Source organism: Aulonocara stuartgranti (assembly GCF_965226115.1).
Source record: "Aulonocara stuartgranti genome assembly, chromosome: 13".
In the NCBI taxonomy this organism is placed as follows: domain Eukaryota; kingdom Metazoa; phylum Chordata; class Actinopteri; order Cichliformes; family Cichlidae; genus Aulonocara; species Aulonocara stuartgranti.
In genome coordinates, this window is record NC_138949.1 from 6883811 (window position 1) to 6903764 (window position 19954).

The following is a 19954-nucleotide window of genomic DNA, read 5'->3' on the forward strand; positions in this document are numbered from 1 at the left end:
CAGAGACTAAATGAGCAGTTAAACCTCTTTACACTGACAAAGAGGAGAGTTTGACTTTGAGACAACAGTTGTGATTTGCCACTTTATATATGACTGACTTGAACTGGAACGGTCCACTTTAAATGCAAAATGAGTTTGACGTCCCTGATCTACAGGCTTTTATTGCACAGTATGTAGTGGCAGCATGTGCGTCACTGGTGGAACATTGACACTAGTGTCATTTCCCCCATAGGAACCATGTAGGTTAGGTGTACTGTTTATGGACAAGTGGATCCATAGTGTAACGCTTTACACGTTTGCCTAACGACAAGCAATTTCACAGATTTGAGCCCAGAAGGAGACAAATGCTTTTGGATTTTTCATAGGAAACTACTTAATACGATAAATTATAAAATCTGAACAATTTAAAATGCTTTAGTCCATCCATTCATTTCTTTCTAAATCTCTAAAAACAGAGACCAAGGATGAATCAGGAAATATTTCTCAGTTGTGCTTTTATTAATTCAACCTGACAAAAGCAAGTACAAACATTTTTTTTACCAAACCATATCAAAGACTTTATACAAACTCCCTTTAAATAACTGTTTTTGTACTCAAAGTATTTTTGAGCTGATCAGTTTTTTCTATTAACAGCAGAAGGAAGTCAACAGCTCTTAAAAAACTATCAAGCTCTAAGAAGCAAGCGTTAACATACATAAATCTTTGGTAGTGGCAGTCCTTTTCTTGCAGCCCTTTAAATCACAGCTTTGTAGTCAACATAAATCATTAAAGACAGTCCCTGGGTTGCAAAAAGTTGGGTAAACTAGACAGATGCTGCCTATACTGCTATAGCAGCTTTAAGAGTTTCAGATCCAGTCACAGTGGTTCAGTCCAGTTTCCGCTACAGAAACAGTAGCAAACAGTTTTAAACAAATCTTCAAACAACAGCCTAGCAGGAACAGAAATGTGTCATCTTCATTTATCAGGTCAAATTCATGTTATACACGTGGGTACCAAGTAGTTCAGATGGATGTCATCTGTGTCCAGCAGATTTGTGGTAACTATGAACTAAAGATAATCATCTCGTTTGTTAAAAATTCAATCAAAACAGTTCATTTTCCAGTCTGCTCAATGAAGAAGTAATACATTAAAGTTTGCCAGGTGCCAAATGTGGCTATGTTCAGGTTTGAATTTTATATGTTTTGTAATCAGCTAGCAACAATTCATTAGAGTCTAAAATCCAAGACCTTTATGAAGACACGAGTCTTATAAAGAGAAACAAAGACCAAAATGTCAGTTCAGCAGTTCAGATCATGGCTAAATCCACGCCTCATATTTAAGACTGGGAGGGCAGCACCAAGCCAAAGTGTAGCACCAACAAACCGTCCTGGAGGAAAGACAAACAAAAGCAAAGTGATTACTCACAGGATGATAACCCCCAGCCTTCTGTAAAACTTCCAATGTTATTACAGGTTAGTCCTACTACGTGCTTTTCTGATTCTAACCTGTAGTGCATCTTCGCCCACAAAGTTCTGTACTTCTTTGAGTGACTGGTAGTGATCTAGGAGGTGATCGCCACAAACCACATCTACCTGCCGGACACACACAGACAGCATTACAGACCATCACAGTGATTCCAAGCGAGAACATTTGGGTAAAAATCAAGGCATTCAATCCAGACCCCCAAGCTGAGGTACAAAATTCTGGATTCGCAGTTTGTAACAGATCCTGACAAAGAAAAAGACCTTCAGGAGGAGTGTGGCCATATTTATCAGGAGGAAAGGTAAAGTCTTTAATTTCAAGAAATCTGTACCAACTGTTAAACACGATGGCGAAAACAGCTTCAGTGGTTTAGATCTAAAAAAAGTTCAGGAAGCCTTGAGAAGGCTGAAGTTGGGACCTCAAACCTACTCACAATACAAAGCCTGTATATAAGTCCCAGCTGTGCTAGCAAAGCAAGCATTTTAATACAAATCCACAAATCCTGCGCAGAAGACAGGTCAAACATCCTACCAGTTATCTTACCACAAGTATAATTTGGACACTTCTCAGTAAACGCAAAATAAAGAAAACTTTGCATCAAATTCATGAGTTTTTCCCCCCCTCAAAGAAATAAACATACTTCAAAGAAATGATTCTAATAGCGACATCGCCTTGACATTTCTCAGTGTGTAAACTTTGGAAGCAGGACGTAGACACCTGGCAGTTATAAATTAAAGCGCAACAAGATGTAAAAGCTAAGGTTGAACCTCAGATTGTTGGAACATCTCCTTCATTAAAAAGTGACCTGCAGGTTTGTCCAGACAGGAAACCTTAGTGTCACACCGAGACCAGGAAATCAGTGTAAGCTGCTAATCCTCTCCCCTGTGTTACGAAATACAAAACGCACAAATACCTTAAAACTCTGATCACACTTAATGTTTCTCTTCTGGAAATGAGGACAATTCTGATATTAAGTTTATATATTTGCAGCACAAATCATCTCCTACTGCAGGTTCACTACTCTGAGACAGAAATATGGTATCACTGTTCTAATAACTAGACTCTAATCAGATTACAGTTGTATTTAAGGACTCTCTGTTGTCCTTTAGAAGCCGGCAGCCTGCTGAGTTTTGACCTGAGCTGCTGAGTCGTCAATGTTCAGCTTGTATTCCCTGACGTGTACACGTGCACTCCTCATTCCTCTTATATTTTGATGTCTGGATAACTTTTCCACTTGTCTCCCATCAAGATGAACCGTTGGGAAGTTCTCATCAGCCAGTGAAACTGAAGAAGCCTCATAGAAGAAATGGGAAACATCCTCCAGACAATCCTGATAAACACTCAATAATTCTCATCATACGGCTTTTAGCAGAGCTCAGACAGACAATGTGTGATGGTAGTTACCGGGTTACAACAAGGACCCTACAGCACCACCAGACACCACTCCTCTCTCTTGCTTGGGCATTGTTTACCTGTGCTCAGTTTTCAATGTTCTCCAATGAGTTTCTGTATTTTAAACTACTCGACTGGTCTTCTCTCTTGTTTAATCCACAATGTATGAGTATAACATTATACATGTTATACTCATGTATAACAAACAAACGTATAACAAATGAGTCACCCTCGACATCCCTACTTACTATCAAGATATGCAGAAATGCATCTCTTGCCCCACTGCAGCTAATAAAGGGTCCGGTGAGTTTATGTCAACCAAATATCATTAAAATAAACTGCAGGAACAAATCAGAGCGTTAAAAAGCCTTAATGCTGTAACATTCCTGGAGTGCAGGTTTCCATGCAAAACAAACCGATTCAATGTGCATCATCCTCCACAGGTGTATGCTGCCCTGAAGTGTGCAAAATGATTGAGAATACATTTCTTTATTGGATCATGCATTTCCTGTCTGCACGCCCTTTGACAGCCCTGTGGGCTCATAGATTGTTCCTACTTTAGAATAATATCCACACACTTGTTGTTCTCTTTAGTGTAGCGCTAAATTCTATTACTGTCCTGCTTCCAAGTCTGTAAGTGTGCAGTCTTGCACCGAGCTGTAAGCCTGGCAGATTCACCTGGCAAGATGGGCTCAGCTCCATCTTCCTCCTGATGAAGAGCTCCACGTGGCGAACGGTGGCCTCACCTGACACACGGACGTACCGCCTCTCCAACGGCTAAACGGAAAAAACAGAAACTGTATAAGACACATTTATAAAACCAAGACAACATTTTCACCCTCTCAAACTCTGACACCGATTTCTTGTTGTTAAACGTTACACTGAAACTGTAAGTGAGGTACTTTTTGCTCACTGTTTCTTGTAGCCTAGCCATGTCAATGCCCCCTCCCACCCACATAAAACCCCAAACTAATGTTACAGTAAGCAGGCTTGAAGTTAGTGAGGAACGCGCTGCAGCTGCCAGCATTGAGTCCTAAAACACGGGAAAAGATTGAACCATTTAAACTTTGCAGCCTATAGATATATGAGAACCACAAAGGAAAACATGAGACACAACTAGCCTTTAACAGGTCCTGAAATCAACGGCACATAAGTGTTATAATCATCTAAAAGCCTTCATATTAAAGACTTTACCTTGTAGTTGCAGATGCCCTCTTCAGCCCTGAAAACAAAGAAGAGATTCAAGAGATGTTCAAGTTTTTGGCTGTAAAGAAGCTGTCAGTTTGAGACAGTGGAACCACCTGCTGGTATTTCTATGTAACTGCACAATAAACCTGAAAAACCCATGTTTAACTTCATTCATCTCAATCGTTTTTCAAATCAGATCTTTAATGTAGGTCAGATTTGAGTATCTGGATGTCAACTTATCTATAAAACAAAAACATTAAAATCGCGTTCTGCTTGACCTGGCTGCAACTGACGCCGCCACCAGATTTAAGCAGCAGGGCTGAAGCACTGTCCAAATATGACTGAAGCACAGTTCAAACCACCTCCAATTGGTTTGGATTTTTCTAAAAATAGTATTTCATTTATTTTTTGTTTTTTCCCACCAGTACAGCCTTTTTCAATTCAATCAGGGAGCAATCTATAAATCTGCCCCCCAAAAAAGATTTGGACAGAGTGTCTAAAGAAAGCCTTGAGATGTGGAGCCAAAAACTAAAGGCACCCATCCTTTTACGAGTCTCTCATAAAAGCATAAAAAGATCGTCCACCATCCTGCTGACAGCAGTAACTGCTCTAATCAGGAACCACAAAGCAGTGACTGAACTCTCAAAACAAGAGCTAGAAAGACTGACCACAAGTAAATTGATTGGGAACAGTGTTATTCTCACTAATGATTAACAAATAATAAAATAAAAACAAACAACCATACAGTACAAATGTTTACCCAACAAATTCCAGGAGCAGAGACACATCCAGCTCTGGAGGAACGGTAAACACAGACTGAGGAACGTTGTCCTTCTTCTGCCTCTTTGTAACAGCAGGACATGGAGAGGAGACGATCACTGCAAGAGAGGAAGGAGAACCCTCAGCACTGCTGTGCTCCATCTTTACACTTACAGTTCTTGATCTGTAAATCTAAAAAGCATTTTTACTCGTTTCTAGTCTGACATTACTACGTTTAAGGAGTAACACAGGCTGCACAATTATAGCACAGCTCTAAAAATGTCAACCCTTAGCACTCCGTCTATCTTAAAGTAGCCCTTTAACGAATTCAAATCAGGATATGAGAGCTGACAGAGCAAACATCCACAGCAACAGAAATTACAGCGATACATCAAATTTGGATTTTGCATTTCAATCATAAGGCATCAGCAGCAGAAGAGAAAAATGCTTGAAAATGAGCGAGAGGGGGGAGCGCTGAGGCTTCGGGCTTCTCTTGGAAATGTGTCTGTGTTTAACATGACAACCCAGTGCTGTCAAATTATAAGAGAGAAAAGAAGAAGAGCACAGCAGCTCCTCGTTAAACACTAAACTGTCAAAGGTCATGTGGTCAGTTATTACTTTAGCTGGTACTTACATACTGTATATTACAATGTATTGGCCTTACTACACTTCAACAGTTGAAACATGTTACCTGGTTTTGGTACATCCAGTCCTCTCTCTTTGTAAAAGCTGCACATTTGTTCTCTTTCAACTGCATTTTTGGGGGGAGAAAGAGAGAGATCACATTAAAATATGGACTGGAAAATGCAGCACATCAGTTATGCTTCATATGCCTGCATACTCACGCTCTTCCAAGAAGGGAACCATTTTATAAACTATATCCTGAAGTTGTCTGTCAGGCCTGCAGGGAAACGAGACAAACCTGTGAATCTCATATCTCAATGCATACTCGTATTAAACATGGCTAAAGTTTCCATTGGGGAGGTCAATGCGTGTTCAAGTAGTCCCTGGAAAAAGGCGAGCATCCCTTACAGCATTTTTTCACTAGTACCTACTCAGCTTGAATCGGTTTTAGGGTTTTTCATTAGGTGGTAGCACCTGGTATCAGGTAGAGCAGGGCGAGATGACCAAAAATATTTATCACGATATACATTTGAAAATTTGCGATAACGATATAACTGATGATATAATTGACACTAGACAAAATACTTTACAACTCCACAACTTTATTAGTGCAAAAAAACAAAACAAAACAAAAAAAAAACAGCTGTTTTTTTATGTGCATTAAAGTTATATAAAAATGTAACAGTGCAAATTTCTTGCTGACAGTTTAACCAAAAGGCATTTCCAGTGGAAATTGGCCGACATATCCTCAGCATAACCATGTATAATATCCACAAAACTTAAAGAGCTTATACACACACAATACGGTAATATTATGTTGAAGCACAGTACGTATCACTCCGCGAGGCTCCTGCCTACGATAGCCGTAATGCTCCGACAATCCATCAAGCAGTGCGGCTTCGTAGCTCAGCAAAGTCGTACTAAAACATTTGACAGATTTTCGAGCGCCGTGTACATAAAATCGTTTCGAGGTCAGTAAACACAACCAGAACTCATACATAAGGCACACGGGATTATAAGGGGCGCTGTCGATATTCAGAAAAATCAAAGGATTGATTTTAAGTGTGCCGTATTTTGCAAGAAAAACACGGTAATAACGACGGCCCGCTAGCATGCGCTACCAAAAATAGTGCTTTGTTGTGTATCTGACGGTCGAAAGCTAAACCAGTTCCACAGTGAAGTTGCAGCATTTTTACAAACCACTTCTGCTTCATCCGTTTCATTCAACGATCCGCTTTCGCCCTCATTCTCTGTCGCCGCCATGCTTTTTCCACCATGTGCATATGAAAACAAAGGCACTGCGCATGCGCGTTTTACCCATTTTCTATCGCGATATTTCTTTTTTTTTTTCGTTGCCCAACATTATACAGGTATTACCGCCAACGGTATGATATGGCCCAGCCCTAGTATCAGGTACCTTTTTAGTGCCTACTCAGCCAGGGTTCCACGTGATTTGAATGTTCTGAAATGTGACATCAAAAGACTGATTGGGTAGCCAGTGGCATCATTCAAGTCATGAGAGTGACTCCATTTTTGGAGACATTTTTGAAACCCGGCTACACAAAAGCCAACACTGTGCTCCCAGAGTCTGATAAAAGTCATAGACAGAGCAGCAGGTATTCCATCACCTCGATGTCCTCCATTGTTGTGTTGTGTTTGTGTTATGTACAAATGACGTAATAAGACTTTTAGCCGCGTTGCTATAACAACCCCATGCACATTTAGGAGGTACTCAATTTTAATGGAAAACAACCAAAACTGAGTCAAGTTGACACTAATGGAAAAGAGACATTAGTTACACGTCTCTAGGCTCAGGCTGCTGGGGTCACTGTGATAGACTAAAGCACTCATTTCTTCTCCACTCCCCTGATTTCAGTCCTGTCCCAAAGTCTTGAGCCACCCTTATTTCATCATATTCTGCTATGAAAATATGAAATCGTTCCATTTTTTTTAAAAAATGTGCACATAATGGTTATTCAGCATATTAAGCACTTTACAGATGGAACTGCATGGCAGATCAGCCTCATACGATACAAGACAAATCAACATGATTGGCTGAAACGCAGCACCAAACCATGACAGGCTGTAAGAACTCACTGCTGTACCTCTCTCCTCACCTGCTCCGTACTCTGTACAACCATCTGAACCAAAACTGTCTACTGATAGTACTGATCTGGCATAAAAATCTGCCAAATCACAACATGAAGAGCTACTCTACTACTGACATCTGACCCACGTTAAACTCATGGACTGAACATACACACACCCACAATGGACAACTGTACCCTCAAACACACAATAATAACATGGACTGAACCACCACTCACAACCACTAGCACTTTATATAGCCTCTGTAGAAACTATCCACATATCTCACTTATCTTAACTGCACTACTGTATAGCTCTGTGTAAATAGTCATTCTGTACATTCGATAATCTTTAATCCTACAACTGTTTACAACTTGCATAGTTCCCATTTCTGTATAGCTGTATATCTCAGATTTCTGTAAAGTTATTTATTTCATATTCTGTATAGTTTTTCATATTTATATCCTGTTCATAGCCTGTACATAGCTTGTACTCACTACAACCTTTACATACTTAGTTATAGAATATTCACAACATACTTCATACCGTGTACATTATAACATACCATAATAGACCCATTTCTGTAGTATACTTACATATCTATACTATTGCTAATATATATTGTAATATATCTATATCACTAAAGCACTTCTGGATGGATGCAAACTGCATTTCGTTGCCCTGTACCTGTGCATGTGCAATGACAATAAAGTTGAATTCTATTCTAATTCTAATTCTATTCTACTCGCTGTGCTGACCCCTTTTGAAAAAAGCACCTGAAAGTTGCTTAGATGATTCCTATATGACCAAAATAGTCAGACTCACCTGATGTTGTAAAGAGGTTGTGTCTGATGGACAACAATGCTGCATGTGGGACACTTGTTGCTGTAGAAGAAGTGCTTCACAATGCAGCTTTTGCAAACTTGGGGAGGAAAGAAAAAGCACAAAAAATACTTTTCAGACATCAAATACCCATTTCTCACATGCCCACAAAAATTTTTAAGTATCATTTAAATAAATCATTTACAATGCAAACTATGCAAACAGACACTGCTTCATATACATATTTCATGTATTTGTGGCAGTTACAAGAGTTTTGCACAGCACTGCATAAATGCTGATACCACCATTATTCCCACCACATTAAATCATTAAACGCAGCAGATAAAGATGTAACTCACATGTGTGCAGACACTCTGTGATGGTGGTGGCATCTATGAGGAACCCACAGCAAAGGGCACAGCGGATGTATGGATAGAACTGATTAAGGGGGAGCGTGGGCTGTGGAAATATAAACAAACCAACGTAAATGATTACATGATTTAAAAAAAAAATCACTATAACCTTATAATTACTTTGCGTCAGCTACTATTTATATTAACGTGTACATTCCGTGTAGTGCATTGTTCTGCTAAGTTCAGTGGGCAGGACAGCTCTTGCACAGTAGATATAACTGTCAGAACAGCATGAAAAGCCGCCTCCATTATGAATAAACAGCAGGAAAAAAAACAGGTGAGGGAAAACACCTGTAAACGCACCTCGTCCTCGGAGTCGCTGTCTGATGCGTTCGCTGACCCTTCATGACTCGTGCGACCTAACGGAGGCGATGACATTCCCGCTTCAAAACCCTTCACTCGTCTCTTTTAGTTACGGCCAAAATGGAAACTTAAACAGCTTCCTCTAGCTAAATTTCAACTTTGCACTAACGAGCGACGTTTTCTTTAAGGCTGGCTAAACTTGTTTTTAAGTTAGCCACGCTCGGCTAGGCGGCTAACGTTAGCTGGCTTATTACATGCAACACCAGAAAAAAAAAACGCACGTGAAAGCGGCAACCGTCTAGCAGCTAACGTTACTGAAAATGACTAAGTAAAAAACATCCTTCAGACGTACTAATGCCTAAAAGTTACATTTAACATAAAACGATATCACGTCCTAACTTAATGCACTTTGTTGCTTTCTTCATGCTCATATAAACAACTCAATTTCCCTCGCTCGTGTTCGGCGAATGGCGACTACATTACAACTTCCGGTCTGGGTACTTCAAAATAAATGTCATCTGACCCTAGACTTGAGCATAAATTATACATAAAACCTACTATTTTCTTTATCACTAATATATAATTAATATACTGTATTGAATATATAGTGGCTCCCAAGTGTTCTTTAAAGAAACTTTCAACAAACAATTGTATGCCTGTCTTTATGTGTTTAAGTAGCTGCTGTTGTTAGAAAGCAATTGAACCTTCACAGACTCTGACTCGTTAGGCAGGTTGACATGTGCCCGTGAATGACTCTGAAAGTGTTGTACCGAAGGGTTGACTGCGCTGTATGAGATACTTATGGCTCATGGAAATGGACACTTTGTAATGAATCAGTGAAATTCCTGTTAATCTTCCTGCACAGAAATTGGCTGTAATTCAATAGGCGAACAGCAGAGGGTGCTTCTGAGACAGTCTTCAATGAATAGCTAGTAAAGGAGCTGAACGGCTAAACTAATTACCAGAGCTCCATCCACACGAAATAAAGTCCAGGCAATGTAGTGACCAGAGATCATAGATAGAAAGTTAACTATAGGCTGCTGCTTGACTGAAACGTGGCAACAGCCTATTGATTTTGTTTCACTTAATGGCTCTACTCCATCTGAGTTTGTTTACATCTGTCAACCTCGCAACTCCGGGCGGCCTCGCGATAATTCACCACAAGCACTGGAAAGTTCTCCCTGTCACCCTTCCACTCATTTGATAACATCGCTACTTGGATCTACTCCCACTATTATATGTACTGTGTACCGGCCACCTAAGCCAAATAAGGATCTGATCATAAGTTTATTTCTTTTACTGTAAATACAACAGCCTCAAAAACCTGTACTCCCCGTGACATCACATTTAGGAAAATTAATAATATTAACCCTGCTGATCTTTCATCTGCCATTTATGATTTTCCATTTGTTCACAGCACCTCATCCCCAGATGAACTTGTTTCTCACTATAATGTCAACCTCCACAACCTTCTTAACATATTTGCTCCACTTAAACACCAAACTGTCTCATTTTCCCGTTCAGCACCATGGTTTACTCTTAACCTGCGCCATCGCAAAGCTAAAGGACGCCAAATGGAACATCTGTTCAAGAAAACTGGACTTACCATACACAAAGAAATGTATAACGATCATATCTGCATTGCTTCAGCCAAATCTGCATACTATTCTGGTTCAATCAGCTCTAGTAAAGGTAACTCCAGGTCTCCCTTTTCATTGTTTAGTAAAATTACAAAACCTCCGGACTGATTCCCCTCTCATATAGACTCTGCTGACTTTCGCAACTCTCTTATATAGTTTTTCACTCATAAACTGTGAGGTAGACTTTCTGTTTTCCTCACTGTCTTCCTCCCAGTCATTTTCATTTTTACTCTTCCCTCCATAGCTGATGTATCAAATCTTATTCAAAAATCTAAATCATCCACTTGTCAGCTTGACCCTCTTCCCACTGTGTTAGTTAAAGCTTGTCTTCCCTCACTGGCTCCTCTCATAACTAGTATTATCCACTCTTCCCTTAACACTGGAATTATTCCTCTCTCCCTGAAAACTGCTCCTGTCACTCCAATTCTCAAAAAGCCTGCTGCAGATCCCAATAATTCTGATAACCTTCACCCTATATCAAACCTCCCCTTTATTTTGAAAATCCTTGAGAAAGTTGTTGCCTCCCAGCTTCACTCATACCTCAATGACCATAATCTCTACAAACAATTTCAGTCTGGTTTCCGCCGCATTCATAGTACAAAAACTGCTTTGTTAAAGATTACGAATGACCTTCTGATGGCAGCTGATTCTGGTCTTTTAACCATTCTCATCCTTCTTAATCTTAGTGCGGCATTTGACACAGTTTCTAATAATATCCTCCTGAACAGATTAGCATCCATTGGCATTAGTCACACCTCCCTTGCCTGGTTCACCTCATATCTCTCAGACCACACTCAGTTTATCCAATTTAATTCCTACTCTTCAAGTCTCTATCCTGTTTCTGCTGGTGTGCCCCAGGGTTCAGTATTAGGGCCTCTTTTATTCATTATCTACATGCTCCCTCTTGGCCAAATATTCCAAAAATATAATATAAATTTTCATTGTTATGCTGACGACACCCAGCTCTATATTTCCTCCAAACTTAATTCATCCCTTCCACCTACCTCCCTCTTGAAGTGTCTTATGGAGATCAGATCTTGGTTCTCCTCCAATTTTCTCAAACTTAACAGTTGGCGTGTGTCGTTGGCACAGCCTCTACCTTAACCAAATCTCACAGTTTCCCCATTAATATTGAAAATTTCCCCATCCTTCCATCCCCGCAGGTAAAGAGTTTGGGTGTCATACTTGACAGTACTCTCTCATTTCAGCCTCACATTAATTACATAACCCAGTCTGCATACTTTCACTTACGTAACATTAACCGACTTCATCCCTTCCTTACTCCCTGGGATGTTGCCATCCTTGTCCATAGTCTTATTACTTCCCAAATCAATTATTGCAACTCCCTCCTATTTGGTCTCCCCAGGAAGTCCCTCCATAAACTTCAACTTCTTCAGAATTCTGCAGCTCTGGTCATAACTCGTACTCCCTTTAGAGCACAGGTGTCGAACTCCAGGCCTCAAGGGCCGGTGTCCTGGAGGTTTTAGATGTTTCCTTGATCCAACACCGCTGATTTAAATGGCTAAATTACCTCCTCAACATGTCTTGATGTTCTCCAGAGGCCTGGTAATGAACTAATCATGTGATTCAGGTGTGTTGACCCAGGGTGAGATCTAAAACCTGCAGGACACCCCTGATTTAGAGACTATATCACCCCACTTCTTCAACAGCTTCACTGGTTGCCCATAGAAGCCAGGATAAACTTTAAAATATTAGTTCTCACGTTTAAGTGTATTCATAACCTTGCCCCTCATCTCTGTGATCTGCTTCATATCACCACTGAAGGAAACGGTTTCCAAGGCCTAATCCGTGGATCGACTTCCTTCGAGGCGTGGACGTCTATCAGCAGAGAATGTACCTTCACCTATCAGCAGAGAATGTCCCTTAGTCTGTAACACAGTCAAATATATTCTCAAGTAATATTCAAGCATGCCATTCAGCGTGTTAGTACGAGCTCGGGAGCAGCTTGGGAGAACAAGAAAACAGAGACTGCTTTAGATTGTCTTCCCAAATTGACTCAACTTTATTCACAAGTACAACAGTTTATATAGAGGGTAAAATTCATGAGACAGCAGATTATCAGTTTAAACCAGTACAGACCAAGATAAGGGAGCGTCTTCCTGCCCTTGGGTGAAGAAGCATCCTTTGTGTAGTTTATCAGTTCAGCTACAATTGTGATTATCTCAGCGACATATTTTCAAGGCACAAAACAAAGAGTTCTTACATTAGTGAAATCTGAAACAAACCATTTGGCCTTCAACAGGCGTCTAAAAGATTAAGAAACTAATGTAGCTGAGGGAGTGATCTCTGTGGTATTTCAACCTTGTACCAGCCTGTGATTCTCACACATCAATTCTTGGGTCAAAGAGAAAAATAACTAAAACAAAGGGGCCTTATTGAATGACAGAGTTTTCCTGCATAATGTCACTATAAAACAATATCCAGTAAATGCTACCATGGTACTAAAATACCTAACAACCACAGTTTTCCGCTCTCTCATCTGCTACACACAGCCTCCTGCGTTAAGTCACCTTTGTTTCCATGGTAACATAGAGATAAGCAGTCCTAATGGAGTTACACGTTGCACTGATATGACCATCACAGTTAAGACATGCTGTTATAGATAAACCAAAGCAGCATTTAGAACAGACCTTACATCAGTGTTAGGGGGCCTTGTGTTAATGTAGCACCTCTCTGAGGAACATGAACCGGAAGGAACCACTGAACAGGAAAGTAAACATCACACGATCAGAAATAAATCTGTAGACTTACAGAAAGTACTCTCAGCTTACTTGGACTTTATCCTGTAATTTTTTAAAAAACAAAACAACAAACAGAGCTCGTCAGCTAATTCACAAGAAAGGTTTTTTCTGTCATTTTATGAAATACCCAATGGCGTGTCCAGCGGGGTGGCCTGGGGGGGCACAGGCCACCCCCCCAACCAGACTGGCCACCCCAGGTGCCACCCCAAAGGCAAAACAATAAAATTCAATCAAATATCAAATGTCCGATTATGTTTTCACGGTGACGCTCAGATATCCGAGTGTAAGTGAATGCAGCATCGGCTTCTGCGCTATTTGCATCACGTTAGCAAAGGTAGGAGAGCCAAGCACGAAAGACGTCACTGCAGGAAACAATTTTTCGGTGAAAGAAAATGAGGACAGAATAAATGTCCCGGTAAGTAATATTAAGTTTGTTGAGTTTAGTAAACTTCGGCGAAATTAGAATACCAAGGAAAAAATAACACTTAAAGAATTATTGCAGCCGTGGAATATTTCAGACAGTATGCTACAGAGGGGAGCTAACATAAGAGTTATGAGTTATAAGATGTAATCTAAGTCGTAACATTGCTGTATGGAGCTGCAGATTTGGTTGCAGGTTAACATAGCTGGACTGGCCATCGGGCTTATTTGACTTATTTTTTATTTTTTTTGTAACGGCATGAACAATGAGAGGTGGTGGATTGGCCAGATGCAGGTCGATGTGTAGAAATAACTCCGTTGTTTGGTGGTGGCTATGGCGGGGCTTCCACAGAGGCAGCAGGTGGATGAGGGAAGGGGAGGCAGGAGGAGAGCCCCGAGGCAGCCGCCAGTCCGAGTGTCAGGTGAACTGAACTTCAGGTAAGAAGTTATGACCTGCAGTCTATCTGGGTCAGATATGAACTAAGTTTAGGTGGAGTTTATTTTCGTTGTGCTGACTTTTTACTGTCAGTTGCAATAACTCATACTGCGTTCTAGCCAGCTTGGAGTTTTTATACAGCTGTTCGGTTGCTATGATGTTACTGATAGTGAACTTTATTTTATTCATAAGGTTAGTTAGTAGAGTTGCCAACGGCTCCTTAAAAAAATGGAATGGTCCCTCAATCAGAGAAAATATTACACGTTTCGTATTGAGCTGAGAAGAGACGCAGTTTGTCCCGAACTTCAGCTAGAATGGAAAAAGACACAAAGCTGGATTTATTCTGTCTTTACGCTGCACAGCTGCCTCTTCTCTCATCCTCCCTCTCCTGTTGCTACTTCAATCATGAAACTGATCGATGATCAGCTGATCGGCTTTTCTCTCTTGTTTGTTTATCGCCCACTTTGCGCCAGAAAGACGAAACCAGCAGATGTCGCGCTAAACAACAGCAGCACGTTTAAGCTTGATCGGCTGTTGTTAGAATTTATTTAATATTAATTTCTAGTATCAGCTGATGTTTGCTGGAGCCACAGCTGTAAAGCTGCTGGTCATGATGTCGGTTTGGATATCTGGTGAGAGGGAAACGTGAAGACCACCCACCAGGATCCTTTTTTATGTAGCTGACAGCTGGTAACTGTGCAGGGGCGGGTCTAGCAAAGTTTTGCCAGGGGGCCAGGTAGGGCATTAACAGGGAAAGGGGGCACAAAGAAATACTTTTCTTTCCTATTCTCATTTAAAATATCTAGCTTTTATTAAATAATTATCTAAATCTTACAACCAAAGTTTTTATCTGACGTAAAATGTATAGAAATCATACATATACCAAAAAGACTGTACATCACTGTCACAACAGGGTTTGTTTTCATTCAAAGGCTTTATGGCTTTAATACCTGGTGGGTCGGTCTGTAGTCAAAATGCCCGATTTTCTGTCCCAGTCCAGCCCTGCAGGTTATACTGGCAGTGTCACCATGCCAGCTGAATGTATTTCATCATCAGCCAGTGTTGTTCTTTATCAATATTACCAAAGTTTACCATAAGGCAGCATAGAAAGTATTTACTTGCTTTCAGGTTTCATTCAAATGTTAGTCTTTTCAGTTGTTTCTCCACTTTTTTCCTGTTTCAAAATCAAACACCAGTTTGTGAGAAGATTATCTTCTTTTTTTAACAGGCAGAGAAAGTTTTGCATTGGAATGGCTAATTTGTCAATTGTTTGCTACAAATGTTCGTATTTTAATATTCAAAAATGTTTTTGCCCAAAACATATGTGCAGTATATGTCAGTAAAAATACTATGCAAATATTGCTGTCCTTGAATGCTGAGTAAACACTGACAAAGCACTGATTGTATCTCTTGTACTTTATCAACGCAGTATCTAAAAACTTTGCACCGTAGTGGTTAAAATCTCATTCTAATAAGAGTTAAAAGTGCATTTGGTTATTAGGTTTATAGGATTATTGAATTATGGTTAAGGGTTGGTAGAATTTTTTTTTAAAAACATTATCTGCCAATTAAATCTGCCACCCTTCTCCAAATCTGTGCCCCTACCTGGCCCCCCCAACAAAAATTTTCTAGACACGCCACTGGAAATACCAACAGTAAAAACATATTTTTCTATTTTTTAACGGCTGAGCTCAATGAGCTCTCAAAACAGGAATTGTTTTCAGTTATGTCGTCGTTTACCTGTAGGACGTGTATTTCAGCAGAGATGGGAACTGATAAGAATTCAACCATCCTGATTCTTTATCAGTTCCCCAGGTTCTCATTGGCTCCACTCTCAGAGTCACCGTCGTCACTAAGCAGTATATCAGGCATTCATGCAAATTAATTGCTTGCTGTGGATGTTGTCTGTGCACATTGGAGCTGTTTCTGCTCTTATCAGTGTTGTTGTTGTTACTAAAAAGTAACGCAGTATGTTAAGTACCAACTCAAGGAGAAAGTAATTCATTACAGTACTCATGACATTACTTTCACACTTCTCCATAAGAGAAGTGAAACACACTGTGTCATAACTAGCATTTAACAAAGTAAACTTATAGGCCATAGGCTAAGCCTACAAAAATCCCAATCCTAATGAGAACACAGATACGATCTTTCTCCTGGTATTTAGATATGAAAACAACAATAAAAACCAGCAAAAAGAGAATTTAAAGTGCCAGCAGCCTCGGTGCGTAGCTGCAAATTAAAACGTTGGAAAAAGAAGTTGCAGAATTCAGTTTTCCAAGGACACAAATCATACTGTTCTGACAGCCACCTTTCTGCAAACAACAACAACAAACAAAAGGCATTCCCAGCTGTACTTTGTATGTCTACAGTCAAATATGTGAAAACCACTTTTCTTTTCATGTCATGACTTTAAGTAACAGTAAGGCATTTTTACATTCACGCGTCACTTGAGTCCAGAATTGCTGTTAAATAGTTGAACAAAACTCATCACTCGCCCTGGACGTGTGAGTCCATGTTTTCTATTTCACAACATGAAATATTATTTAGAATATGAATGGGGTCTGAATGCCAAAATTAAGTTAGTTCTGCTGTAAGGTGCAGATTTGCATCATGTTGCTAGGAAACAAACTGGTTTGAATCAAATTTATTTTCAAAGCTGTAACGGTGTCTTACTTTTAGGATTTCTGTCACAGGCCTACACTTGGTTACAACTCTGCTTATTTTACAAATTTGTTTTTGTTTTTCTTCAGTTGACATGTGACCAAATCTGCACTCAAAAGCTGTATTCTGAAATTACAGTTAAGTTTTGATGCATAATTGCAATGGACGCCATCAGATATGAAAACTGCTATGCACCCAGTGAGGTTTCCAAACAGACGGTTCCTTCAGACTGGAGAAATGTTGAGTGGACCGACGTACGTTTCCCTTCTGCTTTCTGAGGATCATAACAGGACGTCAGCTCTGTGCTTTGCTGTCTGACTCTGTGCTTTACTCTGACAGAAAATGAAAGTCTATCTGAATTCTGACCAAGCTGTTACTGCCAAGGATCTGCTCAGCATGTTCTCATCTTTTGGATGTGTCATCTCTGTTCAGGTAACTGTCTTACAAACGTGCTTTAGAAATGCAAAATTCACTTTCATTTGCTTCACGATTTTCCTCTCGTACTTCAGACGATTGTGAAAAACAATCACAGATACGGGATGGTGCATTACCGCAGTGCCGATGAAGCTGCCGTGGCTTTGAGGGAAATGAAGAGCAGCACCAAAGTCTTCTTCGTAGCTCAAGTAGGCATCAGGGAGGTCAGAGAGGGCCCCAAGGATAAAAGATCCGAACGTCCCCATCGAGCACCACCAGGCAGCTGTAGTTACCGCCCACTGCACAGACGTCCCATTCTGTGGGAACCACTGTTTCCAGCTTACAGACAGGTAATGAAACATTTGGACTCCCACAAAAAAGAAAAAAAATCTTAAGGTTTGTTTTTTATGGCTGATGATGGATGTTTTGATAATTTTATGAAATCTTTTGTTTTTCTCTCGTCAGACTGTGTCTATTGAAATTGATAACCTCCCACGATCTTGGTATGAAAGAGACCTGCTGCTCAGCCTCCTCCCTCCGACCACCATTGATGTAAAGGTGCTTACTCTCCAGCATTTAAAAGCACTGATTCAGAGAAATACATATGTACACAGCACTGAAAGTTTTAAATACTGTTTCTATTGTTTTAACATGTATGCTCTGTATTATGACCGTGCAGATATTTAAGAGAAAAGCCTGTGTGGTCTTGCCGGACTTCTCCAGTGCCTTGAGGCTCAGAGATTTGTTAAACAGTGCCCTTCACCACCTCCGCTTTATCTTTTCACCTCGTGGAAGACGGAGGTGCCCCACAGTGAAGATATCAGCAGCCGGCACCGTGCTCTGCTCTCGGTGACCTGTGACCTCTGCATGCTGTTACATATACAGATCAACACAAAAGCAACAATAACACAACTTCAGTATAATAATAAATGTAAATGCTGCTGTAGAGCTGGACCCATTATTTCTGCATTACATGTGTTACATGATTAAAACCCGAGAAAACAGGAGCTTAAAAGATGGGAAACAATAACACAACCAACATGCACAGTGATCATGGAACCTGAGTGGGATATATTAGAGAGCAAGTGGCCATTTTTTCCTCAAAGTTGCTGTGCTAGAGTCAGTAAAAAGCAAGGTTTCAGAATACACAGAACGTCACAGTTTGCTGTGTACTGGGCTGCATAGCTGCAGACCAGTCAGGCTGCCCATGCTGACCCCTATCCACCACTATGAGCACCAACAATGGGCACTTGACCATCAGAACTGGACCACAGAGCAATAGAAGAAGGTGTCCTGGTCGGATGAATCACGTCCTCTTTTACATCACATACATGCCTCGGTGCATGAGCCTGTGTGTAGGTGGCGACTGCCTGGTACCAGGATGCACCGCGGGAACAACACAAACCAGCGGAGGCAGTGCTGTGCTGGGAAAACTTGGGTCCTGCTGTAAAACTGGGGTTAATGATTGATGTGGCATGAGGGGGAAGTTGGCAGTCACTGATCTGAGTAAACAGAAAGCTTACAAAACAATGCCCCACTAGTGACAGAATTCTGGCTACCTTGCAACAATGCCACCTAAGTTTAAATGAGCCTAGGAACTCTAATTTAGTTTCTGTTCCACAGGGGAGAGAATCGGAATCTTTATTAATCCAAGACAATTAGAACAGTAACCGACTGAACTAAATTAAATAATAAAATATATTATAAAGTTTACAATATATAAGAAATAGCTGTGATATATATAAATAGCTCAATTATAAATATCCAGAATATTACAGAGATGAGATACATATGACTGACATTTTACTCTAACCTGTCAAACTTTATTATTTCTTAATTTCACTGAAGAGCATGTGCAAAAGTAACTATTGCTCTGTGTACTGTGCATTAGATGGAGGAGTTGTACAGGCATGGATGACTTCCTGTGTCGTTCTGTGGTGCATTTGTGTAATCTCAGTCTCTCACTGAGCGTGCTCCTGTGACCGTTGGCATCTGCAACACCCCACCTGCCGCCCCAGCATGCAACAGCATAGAGGAAGAGTTATCACTGGCTCCGATTTGAGAGTCACGACCATCTCTGAGCAGCATATCAAAGACATTACATTTGTGCAAATTAATTGCATGCTGGGTTGTCAAATGTTTGTGTGTTGGAGGTATTTCCACTCTTTGTTTTATTAAAAATGGAAAAAACCCAACTTGTTTTTTTTAGTATACTTTTCAGTTAACGAAAAGACTCACAAACAAGCTGCAGCTTAAGGTATTGCAGTCTTCAGCTGCAAGGGATTTTCATCCGAGTAAAAAAACAATTTTTCCATTTTATTTTTGTTAAAAACATTAAACTAAAGCTGAACTTCAATCACATCTTCTTTATAATCCACAAAGTCAAAATAGCAACAACAGTGAGTTGTTGTTGAGTTGTGTGACATCGGGTTGCCTCTGTGTTTTTTTGTTTAGGGAAGTGACTTCTGGTACATCCCTGTGCTGATGATGGAATACAACAGTCAGTTCCTGGGAATGAAGAGGCAGGAATAACAGTGACTAGCTTGTGTATTGTATATCTGAGATCAT

General features: G+C 40.3%; 2 protein-coding genes across 4 annotated transcripts; one reads left to right on the forward strand and one right to left on the reverse strand.

The window, feature by feature from the left end:
* Window positions 1–477: 477 nt before the first annotated feature.
* Window positions 478–9561, reverse strand: pcgf6 (polycomb group ring finger 6). 2 transcript variants are annotated; one of them, XR_014280451.1, is made up of 10 exons: window positions 9051–9561; window positions 8694–8793; window positions 8338–8434; window positions 5646–5701; window positions 5492–5551; window positions 4802–4919; window positions 4048–4075; window positions 3532–3630; window positions 1485–1567; window positions 478–1366 (listed from the first exon to the last, which is right to left on the reverse strand). XR_014280451.1 is itself a non-coding variant. In XM_082556961.1 (10 exons), the coding sequence occupies exons 1-10, from the start codon at window positions 9123–9125 to the stop codon at window positions 1316–1318; spliced, it is 771 nt and encodes a 256-aa protein (XP_082413087.1). In that variant the 5' UTR covers window positions 9126–9561; the 3' UTR covers window positions 478–1315. The 2 variants fall into 2 exon arrangements, 1 of the variants encoding a protein (XP_082413087.1); XM_082556961.1 differs by having other exon boundaries at window positions 1485–1571.
* A 7316-nt stretch (window positions 9562–16877) lies between these two features.
* On the forward strand, window positions 16878–18659 carry LOC309720699 (uncharacterized protein). 2 transcript variants are annotated; one of them, XM_082557840.1, is made up of 5 exons: window positions 16878–17226; window positions 17312–17404; window positions 17482–17736; window positions 17852–17944; window positions 18066–18659. In XM_082557840.1, the coding sequence occupies exons 1-5, from the start codon at window positions 17134–17136 to the stop codon at window positions 18237–18239; spliced, it is 708 nt and encodes a 235-aa protein (XP_082413966.1). In that variant the 5' UTR covers window positions 16878–17133; the 3' UTR covers window positions 18240–18659. The 2 variants fall into 2 exon arrangements, with proteins under 2 accessions (XP_082413966.1, XP_082413967.1); XM_082557841.1 differs by having other exon boundaries at window positions 16878–17211.
* The last annotated feature ends 1295 nt before the right edge of the window (window positions 18660–19954 follow it).

What these genes read in the sequence shown, in the direction of transcription:
- pcgf6 (XM_082556961.1), bottom strand. Translation starts at nt 9,125, where the DNA reads ATGTCATCGCCTCCGTTAGGTCGCACGAGTCATGAAGGGTCAGCGAAC. An exon ending in ACAGCGACTCCGAGGACGAG is followed by an intron (nt 8,794 to 9,050) that starts GTGCGTTTACAG and finishes ATATTTCCACAG; the next exon opens with CCCACGCTCCCCCTTAATCA. An exon ending in AGCTGAGCCCATCTTGCCAG is followed by an intron (nt 1,572 to 3,531) that starts GTGAATCTGCCA and finishes TGTGTCCGGCAG; the next exon opens with GTAGATGTGGTTTGTGGCGA.
- LOC309720699 (XM_082557840.1), top strand. Translation starts at nt 17,134, where the DNA reads ATGGACGCCATCAGATATGAAAACTGCTATGCACCCAGTGAGGTTTCC. An exon ending in GATGTGTCATCTCTGTTCAG is followed by an intron (nt 17,405 to 17,481) that starts GTAACTGTCTTA and finishes CTCGTACTTCAG; the next exon opens with ACGATTGTGAAAAACAATCA. An exon ending in TGTTTCCAGCTTACAGACAG is followed by an intron (nt 17,737 to 17,851) that starts GTAATGAAACAT and finishes TTCTCTCGTCAG; the next exon opens with ACTGTGTCTATTGAAATTGA.